Genomic DNA, 27,390 nt, shown 5'->3' on the forward strand with positions numbered 1-27,390 from the left:
TATACAGACATAATCCAGTCTCTCAGTTGTCAAAGGCTTTATATTTATTAATATTATTATTATACAGAGTAATAACACCATGAATGTGTTTTAGAAGGGGGGGAAACCACACCTGTTGGTTTATCTCCTCTTCTAAAGCACCTTGGGCTGCCATATCCAGGTTTAGGATGATTCTGGAGATTGGAGCAGAGGGGACCCCGAGTAAAGCAGAATTTGGGAAGTCCGGGAACTCTGCAAGGTACGCTAGAAAGCCCCCCCCCCCCCCCCATCCTCCAAAGCAGCCATTTTCTCCGGGGGAACTGATCTCCAAACCACATAGATCAGTTTGAATAGTAGGAGATATCCAGACCACACCTGGAGGCTGGAAACCCCATGGCAACCAACAGGGGATGGGCGGGGGATACTGTGATAGTCCTGACAGTGCCCGCAGCTCATCCGGGAGCTCGTTCCACCAGGTAGGGGCCAGGACTGAAAAGGCCCTGGCCCTGGTCGAGACCAGCCGTGCTTCCTGAGGTCCCGGGACCCTCAGCAGATTTATACCCACAGAGCAGAGTGCCCCGTGGGGTCATAAGGAGGTAGAACTTTATAATGAACTTTATAAGTATGCCACATTCTTTGAAAGTTTTAGTAGGAAGTTTAGAAGTCTTCCACATATGTTTTGACCTCTCCAGGCTCTTCTTTGCTTGTCCCTGGATAACATTTGTCGGGTAGTGCCCTGTGGGGGTCATAAGGAGGTAGATGGCCCCGCAGGTAAGTAGGGCCCAAGCCACATAAAACCTGAAAGGTCAAAACCAATACCTTGAACCTGATCTGGAAGCAAATTGGTAGCCAATGGAGTTGTTTCAGCAGTGGCTGAACATGAGCCCTCCAAGGGGACCTGGTAAGTACCCATGCAGCTGCATTCTGCACCAGTTGCAATTTCCCAGGTCATGGACAAGGTTAGGCCCCGCATAGAGCGAGTTGCAGTAGTCCAGGCTAGAGGTGACTGTTGCATGGCTCACAGTGGCCAGGTGTCCCGGGGACAAGTAGGGCACTAGTAGCCGGGCTTGGCGAAAATGAAAAAAACGCCATCAGAGCTACCTTAGTGATCTGAGCCTTCATAGAAAGGCAGGTGTCAAAAATCACTCCCAGATTCCTGGCTTGCGGGCACAGATGTTAGTTGTACCACATCCAGGCAGGGAAGATGCGCTACCTGGTCTTGCTCTCTTCTACCCAGTCACAGAACTCAACCTTTTGGAGGGGTTGAGTTTCAAGCGATTCTTCCTGATCTATCCAGTTACTGCTTCCAAACAACTGGCAAATGTATCGGGGAGGGGAAGGGGGAGAAGCTGGTATGCCGCGGCCCTCTCAATTATACCTTGCCCTGAAAGGCGAAACTGTGAGGCAGGTGGGTCTCAGAGAGCTCTGACAGAACTGCTTTGTGAGCTCTGATAGGACTGTGACTAGTCCAAGGTCACCCAGCTGGCTGCATGTGGAAGAGCTGGAATCAAACCCAAGTTGCCAGAGTAGAAGCTGTTGCTCTTAACCACTACACAGAGCTGCAGTGCTCTGATACAGCTTACCAGTGGGCAGACCACTGACCCAGAGATACCTAAACTCAGTTTCCCACTCGTGAAATTGTCTGGGCACATTTGGGGTGGCCATCCTTCTACATAATCTCTCAATGTTGCTGGGGGGGGGATTCCCTAGGGGCAAGATCAGAAATATAGATCAGTAAGACTTTGAACTACAAAAAAAGAGAGTCCATCATAGACCAAGATGTTTATTGTCTTACGTGAGCAGAGTCTGATAAATACCGGCTTCAAAAGATTTAAGAGTACTGATAAAAACAGAAACCACAGTAAATGTATAAAGTTAACAACTTTTGTTTAAGCTGCAGTACAATGAATCTTATATTTTAAGGCTTCGTAGATCAAGTATATCATCCCAACATACTACATTAATTGGTTTACCAACTCCCAAATCATAGGAAACCAAGAAGCGACCACTTTGCGTCGTTCCGGAGAAACTCTCGGCAGCCTAAGATGCAGCACTGCCGGAAAACACTTGAGAACTTTCATTAAAAGCAATCTTTGCTACAGGCATTACTTGAGGTCCTGACATTCAAGTATAACACTGAATTTTTTTTTTTAAAAGGTACAACTAACTATGGTGTCTAAAATTATTTACTCTGCAACTGACATTTCAGAAAAAAAGTTCTATTCAGCAACATCGTCTTCCGAGGCTGCTGACGACATGAGAAATGGATGGGAACCTGCAAAATGGACCCATCTGCAAAACACTCTGAGCAGATTTGGTGGCTGAGAGATGGGGCTCTAGCCATTTACGGGAGGGGTGGCCAAACTGTGACTCTCCAGATGTCCATGGACTACAATTCCCATGAGCCCCTGCCTGCACCAGGCTGGCAGGGGCTCCTGGGAATTGTAGTCCATGGAGATCAGGAAAACCACAGTTTGTCCACCCCTGGTTTAGGGCACAGATCCTCACATACTAGCATGGGGACGTGATTCAACTTTGGTGTCAAGCTGAAGAACTGGCATTGAACGGGATTTTAAAGGAAAGGGGGGAAAGCTATAAATTAGGGTCGTGCGCTTCAGCTCCCAAAGTGACCGTTTAAGCCCAAAGCGGCCAACACCACGGCGCGGGGAAAAGGGGGGCTCTGCCCCTCCCCCCCGTGCTGTGGTGCTGCCTACTTTGGGCTCTAACGGCCGCACACAACTCTACTATAAAACATTGCCAAGGGACATAGCAGGAACCTCATCCAAGACAAAGGGAAAAGCCACAATGCTTCTGTCATAAAAACTACTCACAAAATCTCAGGACCAGAAAGTCGTGTGACATGAATACATACAGCTCCAAGTGGAGAGCAGCCTTAGGTGCATTCTTGGAACGTGAAAGAAAGCTAACCCTGAATAACTTGGTCAGCAGCAAGAAAAACAAAACCTTGGGAGTATTTCAAGACTCAGTAAGAAGTAGAAAAACAATGCAGTGCCTTTCTCTTCTCTTCCTCAAGGGCAGGGGTGGCTGAACTGTGGCTCTCCAGATGTCCATGGACTACAATGCTGGCAGGGACTCATGGGAATTGTATTCCACGGGCATCTGGAGAGCCACAGTTTGGCCACCCCTGCCCTAGTGGTACCTTTAAAGCAGGGGTAGTCAAACTGCAGCCCTCCTGATGTCCATGGACTACCATTCTCATGAGCCCCTGCCAGCAAATGCTGGCAGGGGCTCATGGGAATGGTAGTCCGTGGACATCTGGAGGGCCGCAGTTTGACTACCCCTGCTTTAAACATTAAGTTGGCTCAACTGGGAGGAAATTTCCTGGAACTGAACTTACACTGAGGCGCTGCCCTCCCCTCCACCCCCACACACAGGCATTCGATCTACAGACAATAAGATACAGGAACAAGCTTCCAATTCATATTCCCATCTGTGACCCCCTCAAGGCTGCCCACAGGTCCCGCGAATAATCCACCCCCCTCAAGGAGGGAGTTAAGCCGAGGCACATATCTAAAGATGCAGGCTCCAATCCCACAACGTGCTTTAGGCACCCAGTTATGTCGGACTGGACGCTCGCAGGGTTCAAGGCTCTCTTCCACATCTCTCATCACAAACAGGATGCCGACACTGGTAACACAGGGAGTTAAACTGTAGAGGCCTGCAGATTCAGTACAAACATTCTGGAGGACCATGAAATAAATTCCCTGTCTGTATTTGGGTGGAATTTATTGCATTGCCTTCATGCCCTTTGTTTCCAAATGTGCAAGTAGTGATACTGGTCCCACCGCGAGACAACTCTGTGATGTGTGACAACATGGAGCTGTAAGAAGCCACAAAGAAACTGGATCTCATTAAGGAAGAATCGTCAGGCAGGATTCTTACAGGCGAGTAATGGAAAGGCTCCGCTCCATTTTAAACAGATAAGACTATGAATTCTGACGTTTCTCTCCCAACGGTAACAATTCTTGCATTGTAGTCAAAAGTAGTCTTTGGCATTGTAAACTTCTTCTCCCCCCCTTTTAATATTAAGTACAGAAAACTTCAACTCTGCCTACAAAAATATAGCATTGGACAAGTTCCTCATTTTCCCTGATGCAGAATTTCACAATTTTAAGCAAACTGTAAACTTATTACATTCAAAGTACAAATCTTCGGAGATTTTTGAGGTTTTGGCAGTCCAGCACTCGGTGTCCAGCAGGATCCCATTACTGGGAAGCCTTCGCACGATAGAGTTCTTGCCCAAGCAAAGCCTCTTATCCAGCTTCTACCAGGAAGAGAAAAAAGGCTTGCGGCTGTGAAACGTCTGAGTGAAGGCGTTGCTCAGGTGAACAATCCGCCCTTGCGTTCCACCGTGGCTTCTCTCCACAACCACACGGGGCATCTGGACAAGCTGCAGGGGACTTTTCCCGTCCTTTAGGGCCTGAGTAAGATTAAGTATCTGCAAAGGAGGAAGGATGGATGCCAGTAAGAAGCTTGCTCTTTCAGAAACAGCTCGGAAAACAATGGGATAGCCCGGGTAAGTCTGACCCTGCCAGGTCTCAAAAGCTAAGCACGGTTGATCTTGGCGGGTATTTGGAGGGAAGACCTCTGAGGATCTGGACAGCCCTTCCCCTAAGGCAGGGGTAGTCAACCTGCGGTCCTCCAGATGTCCATGGACTACAATTCCCATGAGCCCCTGCCAGCGTCTGCTGGCAGGGGCTCATGGGAATTGTAGTCCATGGACATCTGGAGGACCACAGGTTGACTACCCCTGCCCTAAGGGACACTAGGGGCCATGATGTAGAGCCAGGAAATGGCAAACCACCTCCAAACGTCCCTTGCCAGACAAATCTCAGATCTCCTGGTTACTCTGCACGTAATATACGATAAATACATCCTAAAACAAGTTGGCTTCACTTTCCAGGTTTCCCTGCCCAGCATCCTTTTGGGCACCAGGGCCAAACATGCACTGAGCCTGGATAGCCTGCAAAGACCACCAGCCCAAGCCCTTTTTACCAGCAATCCCTCCCTTCTGTCGCCCGGGGGTGCTGCCGTTTCAGGCCTCTGCGTGGGAATATAAAGTCAGTGGTGATAAGGCGGCTCAATGCCATTAACAGACTGACTGCTAAATAGCGGCCACTTCAACCTATCTAAGAAGCCTGTGATGCAACCGAAGTCATTCTTACCTGCCCTCTCATGACAGACATTTGATTCTCAAAGGTAGCCTTGTCAAAGCCTTTGTCAGTCTGCATTCAAAAAGACAAAGAAGGCGCAGGAAATCTCACAACTCACGTTAGACCGACATACATGTAATGACAGTTGTAAGAGAGGGCTTAAAAATAATCATGATCATCTTTATTTTGTAACCTGCTTTTCCTAGGTAGCACAGGGCGGGTAACAGCATAACGCAAAACAATCAATTTCTTAAAAGCCAGTTATAAATATGAAAACATTTATATATTTTGCATCAGACCCATTTCAGTAAAACTTGTGTGTGTGTGTTGGGGGGGGCATGTTCCAGATCTTTCCTTTGGTTTTCAGCAATGAACCCAACTGTTCTCAACCGTAGGCCCGATAGAACAGCTGTGCCTTGCAGACCCTGCGGAACTGGTTAAGGTCCCACAAAACCATGGCCTCTTTCAGCAGAGAGTTCCATCAGGCCCGGATCAAGGCCAGAAAGTCCAGTCCCACCTCTCTGGGGCCAGGGATCCTAAGTAGGCTTTGGCTAGAGGACCTCAACACTCTTTGAGGGAACTTGGTGGAAGAGACAGTCCTGCAGATACGCCCGCCCCAGATCACTTAGGGCTTTTGAAGGTTGGTACCAAAACCTTGAACCTGATCTGATCTCCAAGCTGGAGCCAATAAAGTTGGGATACCCTCTTATTCATATATATTCTGGAAAGGTATCCAATCACGTGTGTTTCTCAGCCAATGCAAACAAGTTGTAATGCTTCATTGGATGTGAAATGTCTACATTTTTCAGGGAGATACTCTGATTTGCTTTTGTGGGTATGTTTGTCTTCCAAAGCAGGGGTAGTCAACCTGTGGTCCTCCAGATGTCCATGGACTACAATTCCCATGAGCCCCTGCCAGCAAACGCTGGCAGGGGCTCCTGGGAATTGTAGTCCATGGACATCTGGAGGACCATAGGTTGACGACCCCTGTTCCAAAGGATACATCTTCTATATTGTATCTATCTATCTATTATACATACAGCGAGAAAATCCTAGATATATTTTACTGTTAAGACTCCAGCATCTCCTGGTTTTGTTATCATACGGCTTTTCACACGGCCAACGGAGGAAGGAGAAGTCCTCTCCACCTGCTAGCTCTGCCCACCTACAAAAGTTACCTTGAACAGTTCATAAAGATCTTCACAAAGATCCTGTACAAAGTTCATGTCAGAGATACGAGGAAGAACCAAATCGATCGTCTCTTGAGAAAAAGGGACCTTTGCTTGTGGCAGCCAGGCCCAGTGGAAGGGATCTAGTGGAAGAACAGCAGGCAGGAAGTCAGGAGGTGAAAGGAACACATTTTCCAGTTAAATTCCCAAACATAAAACTTTCATTTCTCTCTGTGTGGATTTCAGGAAACGCGACTTCAAATATACAATTTTGCTAATAATCCTTGACTAAAATTAAATTTACAACTTTAACTTTTCAGTGGGTTAAAGAAAGGGCTTGAAGACGGTATGATTTGTAAGAAGAATGAGATAAGCCAGGTTAGTTAGACTGTGTTCTCTTATTGCAACACCTGGAAAAGCTGATAGTTGTAAAATTGAAACAATTTTTATTTGACATTGTGCACCTCAGGGGAACACGTCCAATTGGGGCTTGCTTTCAGAAACCCAGCAGAGCTGTGAGCATGACAAGCCAGGCACAGGTTCAGCTGTGGGACACAGACAGGATACAAGGACATGGAAGGGGGATTCAATCTGTGTTTCAAGGATTTTATATCACCAAATTTCATAGAACTGCTGTAGGAGGGACTCAACGGTAGGGATCCATAAAGACAGAAAGGTTTTAACCACACCATGGCCAAGGGAAATATACCTGCAACTTGCAGCTTGGGTGGGTGGCTGGGTGGCTGGGTGGCTGGGTGGAGGGAGGGAGGGAGGGAGGAATTTCTTTTGAATCCAGAAAACAATTTAACAGTGCTTGTCTGCCCTCTAGTGCCAATGTTAAAAAAAGTGCTGGGTCTCCATTAGCAAATAAAAAACCTCATAAAAAACAAATTAGGCTGGTTCCTCACAGTCACTCTGGAAGGAATCCCTCCCTTATGTGCTTCCTAATCAGTATGTGAAATAAATCTATAATATGCTGCAGCTGAACGAAGAAAGCCCAGGAGAGCACCTCTGGCAGAACTAAAGCCACCTTCCTTGCCGGGGGAGCTCCCACGTCAAGTCACGGCTTTCTTAGGTTTATTCAAGCTTATTCAGTGAACGACACCAGATATTAGCATGAATCCAAAACACTCACATGCTCTCCACTCATCCGGATGCTTGAAGGGAAACGCTAAGCCATTGTCAATTGCTGCAATTTTAATGACAGGCTCCTTTTCATTAATCCACTGGATATCCTGAGATGGAGGGGAAACATAATTTAGACAGCAAGTTTAGCATTTAGGAGCAGAAGGCTCGTGATGATGACTGTTCGATTTAGCGCAGTGTGGACGAATGCAGCTGCCACATTGCAGTGATACAGCAGTGAAAAGGAAGCCATAAAAAGCGAAGCAGCACAGAATAATTGTGGAAGTGTGTTAGGGCAGGGGTAAGTCAACCTGTGGTCCTCCAGATGTCCATGGACTGCAATTCCCATGAGCCCCTGCCAGCAAACGCTGGCAGGGGCTCATGGGAATTGTAGTCCATGGACATCTGGAGGACCACAGGTTGACTACTCCTGTGTTAGGGGACATTGTTATAAGGCAGAAACCTCACTGATCCCCATTTTTAGTGCAAATATTAAATGTCTACTTAGGAGTCTACTTAGGACCCAGCTTAGGAGTGGACATTTAATCCACATGCAGGATTCTGCATTACCAACTCACCCTCGGATTCCTAGTGCAAGGGCCACACAACTTATCTGGAGGGGGGGGGGGAGGTGGCCACATGTAACTTGGAGCTCCCTTACCTTATCCGAACAGTCGGCCTCGTCACTCTGCTTTTCGTACCGGAGAAGCCAATTGTCATTGCCTCTGTCTTCAATGGCATGAGGAGGAGGAAACAGAAAAAGGACATCGCTTAAAAAGGCCTCAAGGCTTCATTATCAAAGGAAGTTAACCAAGTTCTGCAAGTCAGCATTGTTTTGGAAATGCAAGGAACGGGGCCTGCCCCAGGTTCAAACCCCCACTGTGCCAAGGGAACTTTGGGCCAGCCACAGCCTTTCCGCCTGGCCCACCTCATAGGGTTGTTGTGATCCTAAAATGTAGACTTAATGACGCAAGTTTGCTTTGGGGCAGATGGGGTATAAAGAAAGCCGAATGAAATGACACAGCAGTAGCAGCATTTGCATTCTGATCCATGCCTCACGTTAAGATTCATCTTTAGAACCGCACTGCTGTTCTTTGGATGCCCCTTCCTCCAACAGATGTTTGGAACAAGAAGTTATTTTTTTGGATGAGAAAAACCACTGCCTGTTCTGTGTGTTGTCCTTCTGAGGAAAGAACCCCTGGGTCAATGCCCTCCTCCGCACACGGAGGATTTGAAGCAAGCAGCACTCAGGACAGATAGAGACGAGCTGGCCACCCCTTTGCCCTGCACTTTCAGAACAGCTGGTGCTGTAACTGTGGCCATCCCAGTCCTCCACAGCAGACAGGGAAAAGGTGACTGCTGCCAAGGCGCATCAAGAGCCTTTGCCTCAAGGCAGGCTTTCATGAAACCCTGGGGTTTCTTGAGGACCCTGGAAGAGTGGCAGTTAATGAATATTTATATATATATATATATATATATATATATATATATATATATATATATATATATATATATATATATATATATATATATATATATATATATATATATATATATATATTAATTTTGTTAAACGTTTATAGGTGATATGACCATATATGCTCATGTTGACCCAGCCACCCCTTCCAAAATGGCCAAGGATGGGCCTGGAGGGGGTTGGAAGGGGAAGGGCCCCAGGTGGGCATGTACACAGCTCTGCTTCCCAAGCATATTCTGCACAATTGCGCCACTTCTGGGGTTTCATGAAGCCTGAAGAATGTTTCAGGAGTTTCTCCTTGGTTAAGAAGTCGAGAAAGGCTGCCTGAAGCAGATACCGCAGCCTGCAGACAGGAGGACACCTGAACCAACAGCCCGGGTCCAGCTTCTCTGCAAACATCCAGTCAGACAGGGAATCCCAGGAGTTGATTTAACAGCACCACAAAGAGCTCGGAAACAAGAGGCCAAGCCATGGCTGCTGCGTTTTGTGGGCCAGCTGCAGTTTTCCATGGAACATCACTAGCTGGTGGGCCCTTCCTCGAGAACCCCTTTTGCTCATGGACATGGAAGTCCTCCCTCAAGAGTCATTCAGCCTGTTCTTGTTTTCTGGACCAGTATCTGACATGCCTCCTTATGAATGAGCCAGGACTTCTCACACAAAGGAGGTGCCCAGCAGCCACAGGAGCCAACACCTATGCAAGCGGGAACAAATCCTGCCCTGCAGCTGCTACCAGGAGAATAGCTACTGCAAGTGACAGCTCCTCAATGCAGAAGCATTCAACCAAAGCTACCCCATTGCTCTCCAGAGTCAACTGCCAAATTTATCTCCTATGTATCAGATGCATTGTATACATCAGGAGTAGTTAACCTGTAATCCTCCAGAGGTTCGTGGACTACAATTCCCATGAGCCCCTGCCAGCAAATGCTAGCAGGGGCTCATGGGAATTGTAGTCCATGAACATCTGGAGGACCACAGGTTGACTACCCTAGGTATACATGACATCTCAGCCTACCTACTACATATGACTTTTTTTATCTCGGGTCCTTTACTGTCCCTCTCCCAGCACGAGCGATGGGAATGGTTACATACCGGTGTTTCTGATGACATAATCAAGCACAACCAATCTTTCAAACTGCGACTGAAACTGTTTCCTGGTATTTTCAGGCAAAGGTTCTGTTTCAAATTTCCTGAGCCAGAAGTCAGCCTCTTTGTAGCCTTCGACAAACAACTGAAAGGAGCCAACCTGTAATTTATAAGAAACCCCACATTCGGGAGGGAGAGGGAGAACAAAACTGAGTTTTGGAATACCTAATATGCAGCTCGTAGCCTGAATAAAAAAAAAATCCACACCATAACCCATCCTGTCCTCCCTGCCTCCCTCCCTGGATGGATCCAGTCTCCCAAAATGGGGGAAAGATGAAATTAAAATAGTCTTATGTATAAAACAATTTAAGCAAAGGATGACAGAGCTTTTCATGGATAGCAGAGCCCTTCTGGAACCTGAAGTTTCTATATTGTTGATCGCTGCTAAAGTACCCAACATGCACTTCTTCAGACTAAAAATTCTGCACACACTCAGTCTCTTTATGCTAAAAGAAATGGCCCATATAAATTATGCAAATTGAACCAACTCAAGATGCATAATCTATTCCATTTTTGCTAGTAAGCAGCATTTACGAATCCCTGTTCCTTGACAAAGGGTTGTCACTTGATAAAAGGGTTGCAACAAATTATAAATTGGCTTAGAATTTCCTTTCCTAAGTGAAGCTATAGTGGTGGGGCAAGGCCAGGATTTCCTGGTCGGTTCATCTGCCTTATCGGCCTGGCTTCAGGCCAGGCTGGGGAAGCCTCTACTACACTTTCTGAAGTAGTGTGAGCCAGAGCAATTTAGGGAGGCCTTTTCGGTTCATTGCCGAACTCCTTTAGGAAAACTTTGTGCACTCAGCTGTATTGTAACAGCTATGTTGCCACAACATTTGCTGTGAATTTATGAAAGAATCTCTCGTTGATTTTTGTAATGTTACTCTTTTAAATACAATTGTCACCTGCTGGAGAAAGGCAGGTGAAAAAAAGTGTCTTAAATATGAGCAAGATGGAATTAAAGAACGTTGGGAGACAGGCAGGAACATAAAATACGAGAACATACAAGAAATTCTTGTGTTGGACATGCCCCATGTGAATCCTGACTTGTCATGAAGCATGAACCTCCATTCCTAATACAAATTCAAGTCCAGTTTATTGCATGTGGCCACAGGCCATCACAAAACCAAAGGAAAACGGAGAAAATAGATTAAGACAACAAGATGCTAAATATACCTATATCCAAAACATTCTAAAACACTTTAAGACAGTGGTCCCAAACCCCTGGGCCGGGGATCAGTACCAGTCTGTGGATCAGTCGGTACCGGGCCGTGGCTCCTCCCCGGCTGCTGCCTCGGGGGCTGCCCTGCCACTCTGCTGCCAGCTCACCTTTGGTGCTCTGCAGTGGCTGTCATGGCTGGGGCTCCCCCTCGGCGTGGCACTGCACAGCTGCTGCTGGCAAGCATCCCCCAGTGGGCGGCGGGAAGTCAGGAGCGCCGGTGGGAAAGCGAGTGGAGCAGGGGCTCAGGCGGCGACATCTCTTGGCAAAAGACTACCCCCCCCCCCCCGGGCCTCAGTAAAATTGTCAAGTGTCGACCGGTCCCTGGTGATAAAAAGCTTGGGCACCACTGCTTTAAGACACAAAACATGCATCTCCAAAACATTCTAAGGTGGCTACCTCCATCAAAATTTAACAGGAACAGACTTAAAAATAAGGTCTAAATCAGGTCGTCTCTTTTTAAGGATGCATTTGCTCTGGCAGGAAGAGCAAAGAGTGCCACTCTATAAGAAAGAGAAGGCTCCATGTGAGATAGCAGGTAAATTAATTTGTCCAAATTGCAGAGAGAGGATAAGAAGGATAGAATGATATCCAGGAAATTATCCCGGGAATCTGAAAATAAGGGACAAGCCAAAATGTAGTGGGGAAGGTCCTCCACTGAATTTCCACAAATGCAGACATATCGTGCCATGGGTTGCTTAAGATAATGGCCATTGAGAAGCTCTACTGGCATAGTTTGGAATCTTAATTCTGTTCTAAGTTTATGTGTTGTGATATCTACCAAATAATGGGGTCTCAAATTATCTTTATTAATCTGAATCACGGGGCAAATTTTGTTTGAATGACTGAGGTGATGTTAACTAAGGCAGGGGTAGTCAACCTGTGGTCCTCCAGATGTTCATGGACTACGATTCCCATGAGCCCCTGCCAGCAAAAGGGGCTCATGGGAATTGTAGTCCATGAACATCTGGAGGACCACTGGCTGACTACCCCTGAACTAAGGTACTCCTTTTGGACACCCATGCCCTCAGATCAAGATTAATCCCAGCTGGCAGGAATAGGTTATCTGGGATGATGTAACCAGAGGAGACATTACCCTAATTAGCAATTGTTAACTTTGATAACTGAGCAAATCTGGGATAGTTAATATATTTCCCCCCAGGATTTGAGAATGGCTAAATTAACACGGGCTTGTTCATAATGCAGTTTCTTTTTTAAAGTGCATTTCAGAATTGATTTGTCACACAGCACAAGGGACTGTTACTCCAGAACCTGAAGCCCAACATTACCTTGGGAATGTCTGATTCTGTGGTTGTTTTTATCCTGGTAAAAAGATACTAAAAACTGATTGCTGTTTGACCTACCGGGGGGGGGGGGAAGAGGGGAAAACCTTGACATTCTAAACCAGGGGTAGTCAAACTGCGGCCCTCCACATGTCCATGGACTACAATTCCCAGGAGCCCCTGCCAGCATTCGCTGGCAGGGGCTCCTGGGAATTGTAGTCCATGGACTTCTGGAGGGCCGCAGTTTGACTACCCCTGTTCTAAATTGTTCTAGCTTCAAGGCTCCTAGCATAACAACCTGAAGTCTTCTGAAAGGGCTTGCTTACCTTGGGAGGTAGACCTATCCGATGAAACTTCTTCCCCACTTTTGGCACTTTTTCTAAAGCATACTTCTTGCCTCTGGATTTCGCACGATCTATTGCACTATAGTTAAAGGTTTCACTGACAATCCACACAACCTTAAAACACACAAGGCAAAACAAGACACAGAATTATGGCACACTTGCTATAGCAGAAGTTACAGAAAACTGCTGAGTAGCCCCATCATAGCCCCAATCTCATCTATTTAGGCTATTCCTTACATTCTTTAAAAGAGATTCAAACACATTAGTCATACTCTAAAACAAGGTGGAGAATTTCAACGGATGTTGATATTGCAGATCTGTCACCTAGCTGGACTCCCTCACAAGCAGCACTGAATTACTACATTAAACATGGTCCACTGAAATAGAACAAAATTTGAGTCCAATGGCACCTTGAAGAACAACAAAGATTTATTCAAGGCGTGAGCTTACGTGTGCAGGCACACTTCCTCAGACAATGGAACAATCATAAGAGTTCAGATATAAGGAGAGTACATTAGTAGCAAATGAGTAATCAGCTTCATAAGTCCAAATATGCAGTATGGTAATTCTTTGCTAGAAAAGCCAATCAGTCCTCTGGGTTCAATTGTCATTCACAAAAAAATTGGGGCATTAAAAATGTAAAGTTAATGATTAATGGCAGACAATTTTCCAGTTGTGAAAAAAAGTAATTAAAAGTGACTTCTTGTTAGCCCCATCCATCTCCACTCAAACATAGAGGCATCCCCACTGTGCTGAATTTGTTATCCTGTCCTGAGAGCAGAGAGTTAGATTCTAAATAGATACTAAACAGAGAGTTAGATTCTAAATTCTAAGAGACCGTTAAGTGATGTAGGCAAGTATGTAGGACATCCATACACTCAGGAATAATCCCCTCTGCGCCAAAGCATAACTTTCCCTTCACTGACAACTTGGATTAAGCAGTGATTAATCAATGCTTAAATCTATTCACCTTCTCTATGACCCTTCTAACCTGGCACTTGTAGGGGCCCACAAGCCTCTCCCCATCTCTTTGCTCATTGTTCTTGGGAGTTAACCTGTGAGTTAATTTGCCTCAAATACATTTTGCCCTATACACAAGTCACCCGGCTGCCCCAGCAGTGCGCCTGTGTTCTTGGATCCCTCTCACACTCCCATGCACATGTGGGTCTTCTCCCTGTCCCACATCCCAAAAGGCTGTCCATTTCCTCTTCAACTCGGCTGCTTCTACGCACCTCTTCAAAACTGGTAATTATCGCCCATCCCTACAACACTTTGCCCTTTCCTTCCTGATACGTCCTTCTTCGCTCTTGTAAGTGGTTGCTGTTTGCATCCTTTCCCATAAATAACAGACTGGTTACTTCCAAGAGTTCTCATAGAGACAAATCCCTGTAGACATCGGTTACCTGCCTCTTACTCCATATCCAAGCTACTTCTCCCAAACTAAGTGGAGACTACCTAGTTTGGGTAACAGCAGGGCTTTCAGGAGCTGTGCTCCACCATGGGAATCTCCCCCCAGGCAAGCCCACCAGGCCCATCCTGTTCTTCCCTTTCAAAAGATAGTCAATGTGTTTATTTCATTCGCAGAGAAAGGCGCCTATTCTTAACTGATTTCGTGGTTGCTTTTCAGTGATTGCTATGCTTATAGTTTTGTATTAATTGCACATCAGTTGCACATGAATAGGTTTTAAAATGTTACAAATTGTTTTTAATTCATATTATTGTTAGTGATCAGAATGTTGTACAAAGCCCAGAGCCGGCTTGCTGGGAAGGCGGTTTATTAACTGAACAAATAAAATAAATAAATAAATTTAATTGGGTCGTTTTTGCAGTGAACCTCATGGGTGTTTTTCATGCTGTGTAGGTTACTGTGCAAAGCAGGAAAACAACACGCCTGAATACCTGAGATTGAAAAGTCTGTCCCAGCTCAATCAGTCAAAAAGAACAAACCACCTGTTGGCTGCTGGCAAAGAAAAAGCAGTTGAGAGGAAAATGCTCAAAGCAAGACACACTCAACATCCTAGAAACAGGAAGCACATAGCCTAGGAATTGTGCCTCATTTCAATGACAAGAGTTAAACTTCAAGACAAACCTCCACCTGGATTTTGGTAGGCCAGCTGCTACTGCAAAGCTCTTTTACCTTTGTTTTAGGGACCACTCCCAATCCCAGTTTGCTGTCCACAAGGTAGGCACTGGCTTCAGAGAGGTATCCCTGATTAGGAACAAGGCAGCCTCTGCCAAAACAGCAAGGGCAACAAATCTTGTGGAAGTATTTGGTCCATTTTGGATTCAGGTGACCGTAAGGCTCTTCGGATTTTGGTTTGAACACTCCAATGGTATTCTAAAAGGCACAAAAAAAAAGGGGGGGGGGAAATAATTACCAAATTGCTTGTATTTCCCACAGTTTTCATTCTTTAAGCGGTTAGAAAAGCATAGCTTTCTTGGGCGTTGTGTTGTTTAGGGATGACTTTGCTCTGTTTCACTCTTCCGTTCCACCCCACGCTGGATATCACCAAGAGCATCAACCACAAAGCATCCTAAGCAGGACTACACTGACTGGAATCTCACCAGCACTGCGTGAGGCAACTATGGGCCACAAAAATTAGTGAGCATGCAACCAGGCACTAGGCACCCCACACCCAGCCCCTTTTTTCTTCTTGCTGAACTCCAAAGTACAGCAGAGGAGAAAAACACACCTTACGGGCAGACTGCAAAAGTGCAATAGAGAGAAATGTCAGAACGAAACTAAAGATAAACAGAACACTGCCCAGTCTACACATTTTTCAAACCATCACCCAAAAACTCTCTTGAAGAAACAGTGAGCATCGAATGAATGCACATCCTAGCACCAAGACACGCTCGCCCCATTACTTCTAGAAATGTTGCAATTTATTTACTTCATCAACACCTGACCTTCCTCCCCAATGCGGACACAAAGCAGTTTGCATCATTTGCCTCTCTTCCACTGTATCCTCACCACAGCCCAATTAAGGTTGACCAATTAAGCTGACTCCGTCACCCAGCAAGCTTCCATAGCAGAGTGGAGAGTCAAACCTGGATCCCGCCCCACACATGACAACCATCACTCAGCTTCAAAACAACACTTATTGGGATCTCCTTTAACCAATCACTGGTCCTGTTTGAGAGAAGGGAATAACCGAATTACTCCAATGCAAGGCTTTTTTCACCAGTATTCTGCCTGTACTGTATTTCCAGCATGACTATGACACTACCTGAAACACTGTAGATATCTAGACACTTGGTGAAACCACTTCTTCTTCTGAAATATAATACTATTACTGTCTACATTGAGATCATGCAAGACTGTACTGGAAATTAGCATTTGTGATGCTGAATTTCTCCGGTGTAACAGAGTTGGTGACAAATTTGAAAGTCTTTACTAGAAAATTGCTGTAAGGCCCTGTCTATCAACCCAAATCTCACCAGGACACCACAACACACAGTTGTCAACCTCTTCTCCCCCCCCCCATAAGTGGTAACAGGGATAACACTAGACTGTTTCAAGTACTGCAAAGTACTTCTCAGCACTTCCAACTTACAATAACGGGGTAACAGATTTTTTTCACCACTATTATTCTTTGTGTTTTGTGTGTGCATACAGAAGAAGAGTTGGTTCTTATATGCTGCTTTTCTTCTTCATTTTCTTCTTCATGCTGCTTTTCTCTTCCCGAAGGAGTCTCAAAGCGGCTTACATTCGTCTTCCCTTTCCTCTCCCCACAACAGACACCCTGTGAGGTGCGTGAGGCTGAGAGAGCCCTGATATTATTGAAGAAGAAGAAGAGGAGGAGGAAGAGGAAGAGTTGGTTCTTGTATGCCACTTTTCTCTACTTGAAGGAGTCTCAGAGTGGGTTACAATCGCCTTCCCTTTCCTCTCCCCATAACAGACACTCTGTGAGATTGTCATCCCCAAATCAGAAAAGAAGCCCAGAAGTGTCTGGACTACACTGCCACTCTATTGTTGAATAAGGGGCATGGAAAGGACATGAGCAGCAAGAGGCTAACTAAAAATAATATTCAGGTACTGGGCATAGGTGCTAAAAGACATTTCTCTGTGATGTTCTACTTGTCTCTCCTCTGAGTTTAACATTTTTTTTTTGCCCATTGATCTAAAAAAAGGACATCGTATGGTGTTTCTGCATGCAGCCAGGACTGCAGCTAGTCACATTCTCAATGCTCAGTTTGTACATTACAAGACATCAGTATACAGTGTTGTCTCTCACTACTGGGAAATACTCTATTACTCCTGGAATGGCTGACCATTACAATTATAACAAAGAGATACAATGCAAGGACTTTCAAAAGATTCGACATCAATCAAGATCTGGTGGAAGGAATGCTTATTTGACCTACAGGTATTCCATTAACATCTGGCAAAAGAAAGTTCTCAAGGGCTACTATGCATTTCCAGACTCAAAGGAAAAAAATGCCCCCCCCCCCGAGCCTTTTGTGAATTGGCTGAGTGATGCACTACATATTACTCAAGTGTTTAACTTAGAAACACTGTGATCAACCACTCTCTTTCAAACTAGATGCAATTTGATCCTGAGAGGTCTATAGTTCTTTTCATGTTTCAGACCAGGGATGGGCAAGCTGTGGCACTCCAGATGTCCATGGACTACAATTACCATGAGCCCCTGCCAACTCCGTGCTGTGCCTTTTTGAGAAACGCTAACTATGACATGTGCACGCTTTCCAAGTTTAAGTGATCAAAGACCAAGCTAGAGCTGATAAGTAAGGCATAGTAAATTTTGGGGTAGATGAGGTTTCACTAGAAATGCGATGGCAACTAGCACCAATGCTATTATCCAGGCAAAGCATTCTACAGAAATATCCCTTGAAGGGTGGATGCTGCTGAAATGCAAAATGCATCCTTTGGCATCGCAGATGATGGAACCAAGCTTGCACCAGATCCTAATGGCCTGACAAATACTATGAGAGCCTGTCTCATCTGCTTTACCATCAAGAGCTCAGTAACCTACTATACACCCACCAGTGTCCCCTCTTCAAAGCAATGAGCTTACATGTTCCCTTGTATTAGCATCAAAAAACAGAGTAGATGGGAATTTAAATAAGGAAAAGGCTTGCAACAAAACCCAGGAAGGACATCTTGGTACTTCTGATCATCAACTTTCAGTAAGAGATGAGATGGAAAGTCCAAAGGCAACAAGAGCAAAAACTGGCACAAAGCTGAAGTACCTCTGCACTTTCCCCAGCATCTGAAAGAGACTATGCATAATTCTCAAATCATTGCTACTTCAGCTGCATTTTCTACCACCATTATCTTCTGCTGTGAGCTTACTGACTTGCTTAGCCTCCAGCATAACCTATATTTGACCTTCTGCATAACCTATATTTGACCAAAGGCACTCCCTGCATATAATCAGTAAGTTGCTCCTTTAAGCGTATGTTTGCCCATGCGGGAACCCAAGAACACAGGATTGGAAGACATGACAAATACTACAGAGGCTTGAACGTACTTTCTCTATTTTGACCCTTTTTGGGAGTGGGATCTTGACCTGGATCAGGGTATTTTCTCCCTTTTGTTGTGGACTATATAACTGGAAAACAGTAGCTGTCATTTAAGATGGCCCATAGGACTTCAGGGTTATTCAGCTACTCTGATTCACATGTAGCCTCACTTTTAGACCAACCATTTTTTAATAACTATTGTGTGCCATTGTTCCTTTTAAATTTTCATGCATGCCAGGGAAAGCTGTTTTGACCCCTGTGCTTTCTTGGGCAGATTTCTGATTTCCATTTGTTTCTTGAACACCTTCTATGTACAAATGACAGAAATACAAAAATAAACGTTGGAATCAGGTGGGTTGGGGTCTGAAGCAGAAGAACAGGGGCATCTTTAATACCAACAAAGTCTATCTACATGTCTGAAGAAGCTTATCCCTGGAATAAATCTTTGATGGTCTTAAAGGTGCTATTGGACTCAAAGGAAAAAAATGTTAATGGCAACATTTCTACTGTACTTGGATCGCATGGTTGGAAACAGAATGGAGAAACTGTAAAAGATATTTGAATTTCAAAAATAAAACAGCGTTGCAAAGCTTAGTAACATCCCCAGTTGTAAACGAAGCGAATAAGTATCTTCCTTCAGGTGGGAACAACAGAGCACAGGCAGCTCCAAGCTGACAGCACTTCTACAGCGGTGTCACGTGGCTCCCATTACCTCTGCTGCACACGGAAGGAGTAATGTGAGGACTGCTGACTTCGTAGGCAATTAGGACAAGGCCAATGCTGATGCTAAAACAAACCAGCCCGTCCCCAGGGTGCCATAAACCTTTCTGCCTTCTTGCTTCTGCGGAGCATTATGCATCTCTGAGGAGTTCACAATCCATTAGCTTCGGCAGAGAACGTTCACTTCACTCGCTTAGGTTTGCCTTATGAACAAGAAACATTAACTGCATAAAACAAATCCCAAGGGCTGAGAGATGCTGACTCAGGATTTGGATGTTCTCTTCTGCACACTGATGATGCTGGACTCCACAGAACTAATAACGACCGGGCTACATCTTGCCACTTTGAGGAAACAAGTTTCTGCCTCCACACACAAAACACCAAAAACTGACCCTGGAATAACCTGAATCTAGGCTGCCACAGAGTGCAGCCCCTTCTGCACTGATACTCTGTCTTGTTCACCTGACACCTGTCCACACTTGGCTGCTAAGGTATGTTCCCCCTGTACTGAATTTGGGTGCCTCATTTCTATGCTGTGGCATGGCAAAACTATTTATCACCACTGTTTTTAATAGGCATTTAACATGTAAGGCTGTGCAACACTAACAGGGGAGTATATTTGTTTTATTTTTATTTATTTGATTTATATTTATATACCACCCTCCCCGAAGGCTCTGGGGCCGCTTGTTGTGAGTTAATACACATATTCTGCTGTAACTCTGGGGTTACATGGAGTTCTGGTTGGGAAACGCTGATCTATAGTATAGGTATGTAACTCTCAGGGGCCAATAAAGAGGCAGGAACAGAACATGTATCCTGTGTTACCTTAGGGCAGGCTTTCGCAGTCAGAATTTTGTGAAACCCAGGGGTTTCTTGATGGCTCTGGAAGGGTTTCCCAAATGAATGGGAGTTAATTAAATTTAATATTTTCTTTAAATTTGTTACATATTTATTGGATTATATGATCATGTCAACCAGCCCCTCCCTCCCCCAATGGCCAATGAAGGGCCTGGAGGGGATGGGAAGGGAGGGCCCCCGGGTGGGCGTGTACAGAGCTCTGCTTTCCAGCCATATTCTGCACAACTGCACCACACCTGGGGTTCCTCAAAGCCTGAAGAATGTTTCAGGTGTTTCTCAAGGGTGAAAAAGTTGAGAAAGGCTGTCTTAAGGTAATTTGTGAGGGGCAGAGGAAGACAAGCTAATCCTACTCCAGTAGGTAGAGACTCTGGTTTAAAGAGCTGTTCGAGAGAAAATCATTCCCTCTCTCCCAGACAGAAACACTCTGCCAGCTCATAAAGCTGCAAAAGTGTGGAAAACTGCAATGTTTTTTTCCAGCAGAATTCTGTTGTCCCTTGCGGTAAGAACCAATAGCTTGTCACACTCCTTGTCTCAGCCATCAATTGCTAAGCTTTGTGCCCCTCTAAAGAAGAGGCAATAAACTTCTATTTTGGTGTTGTGAAAGAATAATACCGGTGTGAATCACAGAAGAAGAGGAAGGAGGAAGTAGCAGAGCTTACCTCAAATTCCTATTCTATCTCTCCAGGCTTCCTGTAGAATGGCAGCTCATAATCCAGCACAGTTATTGCCTTACTGGACATTTGCAACTCAGGCCACAATGAGAGCCAGCTCAAACAATTATCCTGGAATGTATGACTGCGTGGGTGGGAAGCTGAGAATGTGCCTGACCATGCGATCCAGCAGAAAGGAAATGCTTCTTTAGCAAGGAGTTTCTTCAGCAAAGAGTATAAACCTGTGCATAAGGTCCTGGTGATCCAGAACACTTTTGCAGGCATTAAGCATTACATGAAATAAAAAGGGAATGTTAAGATAACCAAAGTATTCCTTTTGCCTACACTTCAAGGAGTAAGAGGGGTACAGAACAGGCCTAAATAGTATGATGCATTGCAAAACATTAAAGTCTTAAATCAGGGGTAGTCAAACTGTGGCCCTCCAGATGTCCATGGCCTACAATTCCCAGAAGCCCCTGCCAGCATTCGCTGGCAGGGGCTTCTGGGAATTGTGGTCCATGGACATCTGGAGGGCCGCAGTTTGACTACCCCTGTCTTAAATTATCCCAGCCCGCAAGCAAGAACACAAACGGTCCAAGATGCCACAGGTTTACGATTCACTAACCCTCATTACCACCTCAGAAATATTTCCAGGGAAAAATCATTGTTGAACCTTTACTATTTGACTACTCCATGTTTCTCAAGGTCTCCTAGCATCAGAACTTCCTGAACTCCAGTTAAAAGGGGCCTCCTTGTCTATCAAACAACTCACCTACCAAACCCAAGAATTTTAAATCAGTGGTTCTTCACATAGCCGCTTGAACAGCAGAACACATCTTTGGAACTGTTTTTGCCTACAGGAAGGCCATGCAAAAAACACTCAACAGAATTGCACAGAAGCAGCCTTCAGAATCCTATTTTCCACTATAGCTGGAACTCAACTACTCTGCAGGTATATAAACATATAAGAAAAAGATGTCATTCTAGCTTTAACGTACTATTACTGCCTAACCCTGAAGGTTGTGATAATGCCCAAGCGACCCTTACCAAGTCAAGAAATGAGTTTCATGCCACAACTTTCATGAGCAATTTTGATTACGCCCTTAAGAATGAGATGGTGCTCTCTGTTAATACCTAGCAATTTAATTAATGAAAGGGCACCTGTATTTCAGTCAGATCAGAATGTCCTGTACAACCGTACACTTTGTTTCCCAATACAGAAAAGGCAAGCAGCCTAACTACATTTCCCAGCAGCTTTTCAAAGTAAATGAAGAGAAGGCTCATTGCAAATTCTCTGTGAATGCCAAAAAACAACTAACCCACATTGTACTGTAGCAACCAAAACGTATACTTGAGCACTCTATAGATCTTATTGCATCAGTGGTTGTCAACCTGTGGTCCTCCAGACGTTCATGGACTGCAATTCCCATGAGCCCCTGCCAGCATCTGCTGGCAGGGGCTCATGGGAATTGCAGTCCATGGACATCTGGAGGACCACAGGTTGACTACCCCTGAATAAATCACCTGCTTGCACCTGTCCTATGGACTCTAAGACCTCCTGTGAAAGCTTTGAAAAATATATTTATTTTTCATTCTCTTTTCCAAAACTGCAGCATGAACCTAACAGAACAAGTTTAACTCGGTAAGTACTTGACCAAGGCAAATATTGGGCAAGGTTATTCTATAATTTATTACATAATCAAGTCTACAAATGCCCAGACAATGAAGTACAAACCCTCTTTGCATCTTTAACGAAGTAGCTCCCACTTGATCCCTGGGAAATTCTTTCTGGAAAGACGCCGCATTCTATGGCTTGTTCCGCTCGCTGCACTATTTCTGCAAATTCAGGATCATCCAGAAATAAATTCATATCTGCAGTACTTCCAACATTTCCTGGAGGCAATAAATACAAGCCACTTTCAATTAGGATCATGAACAGATCAAAAAATTATCTAAAATTTAATCAATTTGCCATATGCCACAACAGACTAATCAATTAACAATCCTTCAAATTATCCAAAGTTTCATATAGGAACCTTTTTTGAGATACTGGAAGAAATCCAAGGCAATGTACAATTCAACAGAGAAAAGCTGTGGAGAAGAAGAAAAACATCAGTAAGACTTCCTTGTTCTGTTGCAGTTAACGTACCGGGACCAGTACGATTCCAAATTAAGTGTGCAGTTCACTTGCAGCCCAACTTTAAATGCTTCCATTACTGCTGGAAAACCACAAGTGGCACAAGCCAGGCACAATCCAACTGAAAAAATGGTTTACCCTTAGAAGTGCTTCATTTTCATTGGATGGTGCCCCCAAATGTGTCCATTCAAGCATTCCTACTGTTTCCATGTACACCACCCCGAGGTGCCAGAGAGGGGTAGTATATAAATTAATATACATGAAATAAATAAAGGCAAAGCGCACAGAGTCTTAAATATCTACCCATTTTAGTTCTACGCAGATACAAAGTAACATATACTTTTGACCTGCATAGTTCTCGCCTTGGCTTTGCTACACAACCCAGCAAGGCATACATAAAATAGCTTGGGGCATGCATGCCATCCAGACTCTTCTGGAGTAAAGGTGAGAATACTAATTAACGCCATGAATGTTGCCACATGTTCATGCCATGATGATGTTGTGCTCTCAATTTGCCTGTGCTGTATTGAATCTGTGATCCTAATTGTGTTGTGTTGTTTTTATCCTGCCTAGCAACTGCTTGTGCTAGCTTTGCTTGACCAGAGACCCAGGGGCCAGCTGGGTATTGTAAGCTATGTTATTCTAGCTTTGTGGCCCTGGGGATGCTGGCAGTTGAATTCTGTGAGTCTCTTTGGGGTTCCTTTTTGCTACCGCTTGTGTAGCAGACAGCACTTTACTCCCTTTTGCTGTCTTGCTGTGGGAATGCACCTGGGTTTAGGTGTCAAGATGCTGCAGGAGGAGGGACTGGGAGCATCTTAAATCTGGGTAGGTTTCGCTATCCTCAGTTTCAGCAATGAGTTTTCATGGACCTGTTCCATTACCTCCTTAATAGAGAGATTTCTTCAGCTGAGAGTCTACTTATTCAGGAATTCAATGTAATGTGACAATCAGGTAATTACAAAAATAAGTAACAGACACTAGCTTTTGTGGCTCTATACAATTTTAGAAATTATGTTCATGGAGGACAGATTAGTTAACTTATTAACACATATAACTACGCATTCTTATGCATCTCCCTGCTTAATAACTTTATATTCCCCACACAGAATCTAAGTAACTGTCATCCAAACCCACCAATGGAATTCATTTGTAACTCTGTTGGTGGGTTTGGAATGGCAGTTGCCTAGACTGCATCCGTGTTCTAGAAAGACAAGTACCGTATTTGCCGGTGTATAAGACGACCCCCCAACATTTCCACTCAAAATACAGTACTATGAGCCACCATGGGCAGCTATGTCTATCCCAACTGAAGTGCACCCGGCGTATAAGACGACCCCCCCACTTGGAGGCATGTTTTTCAGGGGGGGAAAGTAGTCTTATACGCCAGCAAATACTGTACATGCCTCCTCCCCATTTAGAAGCTTTTCCCGACTTGTAGAAGAAAGGGACTAAAAGCACACCCATCAAAGCAGCTAGGATTTTATACAGGGAAATGGGACAAAATCGCACATTAAAGCACTGCAAGCTGCTTTGAGAACCAGCTGACTGAAGTATGATATACAGACGTACTGAGTTCCAAAATGCAGTTCCTCCACATCCTTGTCAAAATGTCGTGATGCCACAACTTCACTACACTGCACATTCGGAACCAGCCTGAGATGGTGCATAGGAAACATTTGGAGTGCTAGAAATGCTATATAAATGCTGGATAAGGTAATACACTAAAATGGCTTAACAATCCATGTATGAGGCCTCCGGAAGGTGTGCGGGCATGACAAACATCAAGGTGGCTGAAAGGGTGGACTAGCAAGGGATAAACCAACCCACAAAAGTTACACAGGCAACAGAGCAAAGTGGAGGAATTTAGAGTGGAGAGAATGGGCTAAGCAATATCCAGCTGCAAGAAGGCAGTGGTATGTGTATATCCCCCACCTCCAAAAACAGGAAAGTAATAGAGCAGAGAGAAAAGTCCCAGCCTGGTTGGAGAATCAGAGCATAACCTGGAATAACTGGGCCTGCCACGAAGCCGGCTGGGTGACCGTGGGCCCGTCACTCTCCCCATCAGCCTCACAATTTGGTTTGGAGCAGCCCTTCTCAAGTTTTTTACTATTGAGAAGCCATTAGAATCATAGAGTTGGAAGGGACCTCCTGGGTCATCTAGTCCAGCCCCCTGCACTATGCAGGACACTGACAACCCTATCACTCATCCACTGTAACCTGCCACCCCCTTTGAAACATTCTTCAGGCTTTAAGTGGCACAATCATGCAAAATATGGTTGGGAAGCCTCGTACATGCCCACCAGGGACCCCACCCCCTCTAGGCCCATCGTTAGCCATTTTCGGAGGGGGGTCAATATGACCAGACATGGTTATATCATTCAATAAATATTTAACACATTAAAAATATATTAAAAATTCATTAACTCCCACTCATTTGAGAAACCCTTCCAGTGCTGTCACGAAGCCCCAGGGTTTCATGAAACCCTGGTTTGGAGAATAAAACTGGGGAAGATAATTTGCTTCTCTCATTTTTTCCCCTTTGCCCTCCTCCAAAGAGCTCAAACTGCGGTCCTTTGTACCTTCTCCAAGACCCTCAACGAGTGACTGGTCTGGGGTTGAAGAGTGAGCTTCCGTACAGGGGGAGAGTGAAGATACGAACCCAGGCCTTCCAGATTTAGCCCACCACACCAGCAAAGCTGAGTCATTCCTCTGTCATGCATCCCTTGTTTATTTATTCATTTTCAAAAACATTCATTGTGTTTAAACATCTATAGCTACTTACCTGCAGTAGGAGGTGATACAGGTGAACCCCTCACAGGACTTCACCATCTGGTCCAGCCCCATTAGTAATGCACCTTGGAGACTTGAACTCAGGTCTTCCAGAACCCAGCCCTACCACAACACTGCATCAGTTCGCACTGGCACACCAGTTCCCTGCACTATGTAGTGGGGGAAATGTCAGATCACGATCCAGGCTCAGCCCGTGGAAGCTTACTGGACACCCCTGTGCCGAGCTGTTTACAGCTGCTTCAGCCAAAAGACCCCATCCAAGGAACAACTTTACTGGGACTGATACATCCAAAGAACTGGCAATGATACATATCATGAAATGCGGAGTTCCTTAGAACTCTTTCATTGGACCAGATGTTCCAAATGTCTTCCTTAAAAGGGAAAGACAACGTCTAAGCAGATTTTTCAGGTTGCATCTTTAAGAACCTCTCACCAAGCCAGCACACTGAAGACTTGCTGACAGGCAAAGAAGAACCAGATTTTAGAATGATCCAGGGAAAGAGCCAGTCACGGAATCGCTTGCTCTTTTAGGATCATGAACAAAGTATGAGTTTTTAGGACCAACAGTATAATTTGGAGTAAATGCTTTGGTGGGCACGGTATCTGAAGAAGCCTGCTTTGCCCACAAAAGCTGATACCCAACATTAAACTTGGTTGGCCTTAAAGGGATCCCTGGGCTCACACTTTGTTCTGCTCCCTGAAAAATTGCGCATGCATGCAAAAAACGTATTCCAGGCATGCAACTTGGTTGCTCTTGAAGGCACTCCAGACTCACACTTTCTTCTGCTCCTGAAGACCATAGTGAAGGGCGGCATTTGAGTTAAATGAAAAAATAAAAGTGTGCATGCGAATGAGAAGCTTATACCAGGAACACAACGCGGTTGGTCTTAGAGGCGCCTCTGAACAAGCACATTCTGTGGCTTCCGACCAACAGGAATTCCCCACCAGATTCGACCTCACAGGGCTGTTGTGTCGAGGACGAGGAGGGAAAAGGAGACTTGAGGTCCCCACTAGGGAGACCTAACCTCACTCGCGATGCCCTCCTGTCACTCCGACGCCACCTGCCTCCTCTCTTCGGCCTCAGCCTCACAACAACCCTGCGAGGTAGGCCCAGGCTCCCAGACCCCAGGAGGCGCCCCTGCTGGTCCAGCCTCCGGCGCGCAGGCGCAGAGGAGCGTCTCTCCCACCCCCTCACCTGCGGCGTGCCGCCTCCCGCGCTTTCTGCGGCTGCGCCCCGGCGGCGGCGCGGCGGCGAGCAGGGGCTCCTCTTCCTCGCCGCTGTTGTTATCGTCGTCGTCCTCCCCGCCCTCGTCTTCGGTGTCGGAGGCGGGCGCGATGCCGTCCAGGCTCACCCGGACGGCGCCTCCCGGCGTGGCCCTCACGCAGACGGCGGGCGGCGGCTCCGTGTCCAGCAGCAACAGCTCCTCATCGGGCTCCTCCTCAGGGCCGGCGCCGCCCTCCGCCATGGAGCGAGCCCCGCCGACCACTGCCGGCTGAGGCGCCCACAGACGCGCCGCGCACGCGCACGAGGGGGAGGGAGGCGGCGAGGGACGCGCCTCTTTACCTGCCTTAAAGGGCCAGCGCCGCGCTAGCCACGCCTCTGCCTGCGTCACGGCAGGGGAGGGGGCGGGGCCTTCGTGTGGGAACCTGCGGGCGCCTCCAGGATCAGCGGCTGCGTGTTCGAGGCAGCCTCTGTCGTGCACGGGGACACTTCTGCAAAGACGACGGGAGAGAGAACTGGTCTGCGCTGACCAGGGCAGCGGATGAGCCCCAAAGACAAGAGAGAAGCACCCCCAAGAGAACAAAGATCACCCCTGGGTGTCAGCTGGAACAGAGCC

General features: G+C 45.8%; 1 protein-coding gene across 1 annotated transcript; it reads right to left on the bottom strand.

Annotated features, from left to right (window-relative positions):
* Positions 1-1,746: 1,746 nt before the first annotated feature.
* On the bottom strand, positions 1,747-27,097 carry PI4K2B (phosphatidylinositol 4-kinase type 2 beta). Its single transcript, XM_077301506.1, has 10 exons — positions 26,748-27,097; positions 22,361-22,518; positions 15,048-15,248; positions 12,893-13,024; positions 10,014-10,167; positions 8,109-8,176; positions 7,458-7,557; positions 6,332-6,465; positions 5,166-5,225; positions 1,747-4,438 (listed from the first exon to the last, which is right to left on the bottom strand). Exons 1-10 carry the CDS (start codon positions 27,016-27,018, stop codon positions 4,265-4,267), a joined length of 1,452 nt encoding a protein of 483 aa, XP_077157621.1. The 5' UTR covers positions 27,019-27,097; the 3' UTR covers positions 1,747-4,264.
* Between the last annotated feature and the right edge of the window lie 293 nt (positions 27,098-27,390).

Source organism: Paroedura picta, chromosome 10 (genome assembly GCF_049243985.1).
Source record: "Paroedura picta isolate Pp20150507F chromosome 10, Ppicta_v3.0, whole genome shotgun sequence".
NCBI classification, from domain to species: Eukaryota; Metazoa; Chordata; class Lepidosauria; order Squamata; family Gekkonidae; genus Paroedura; species Paroedura picta.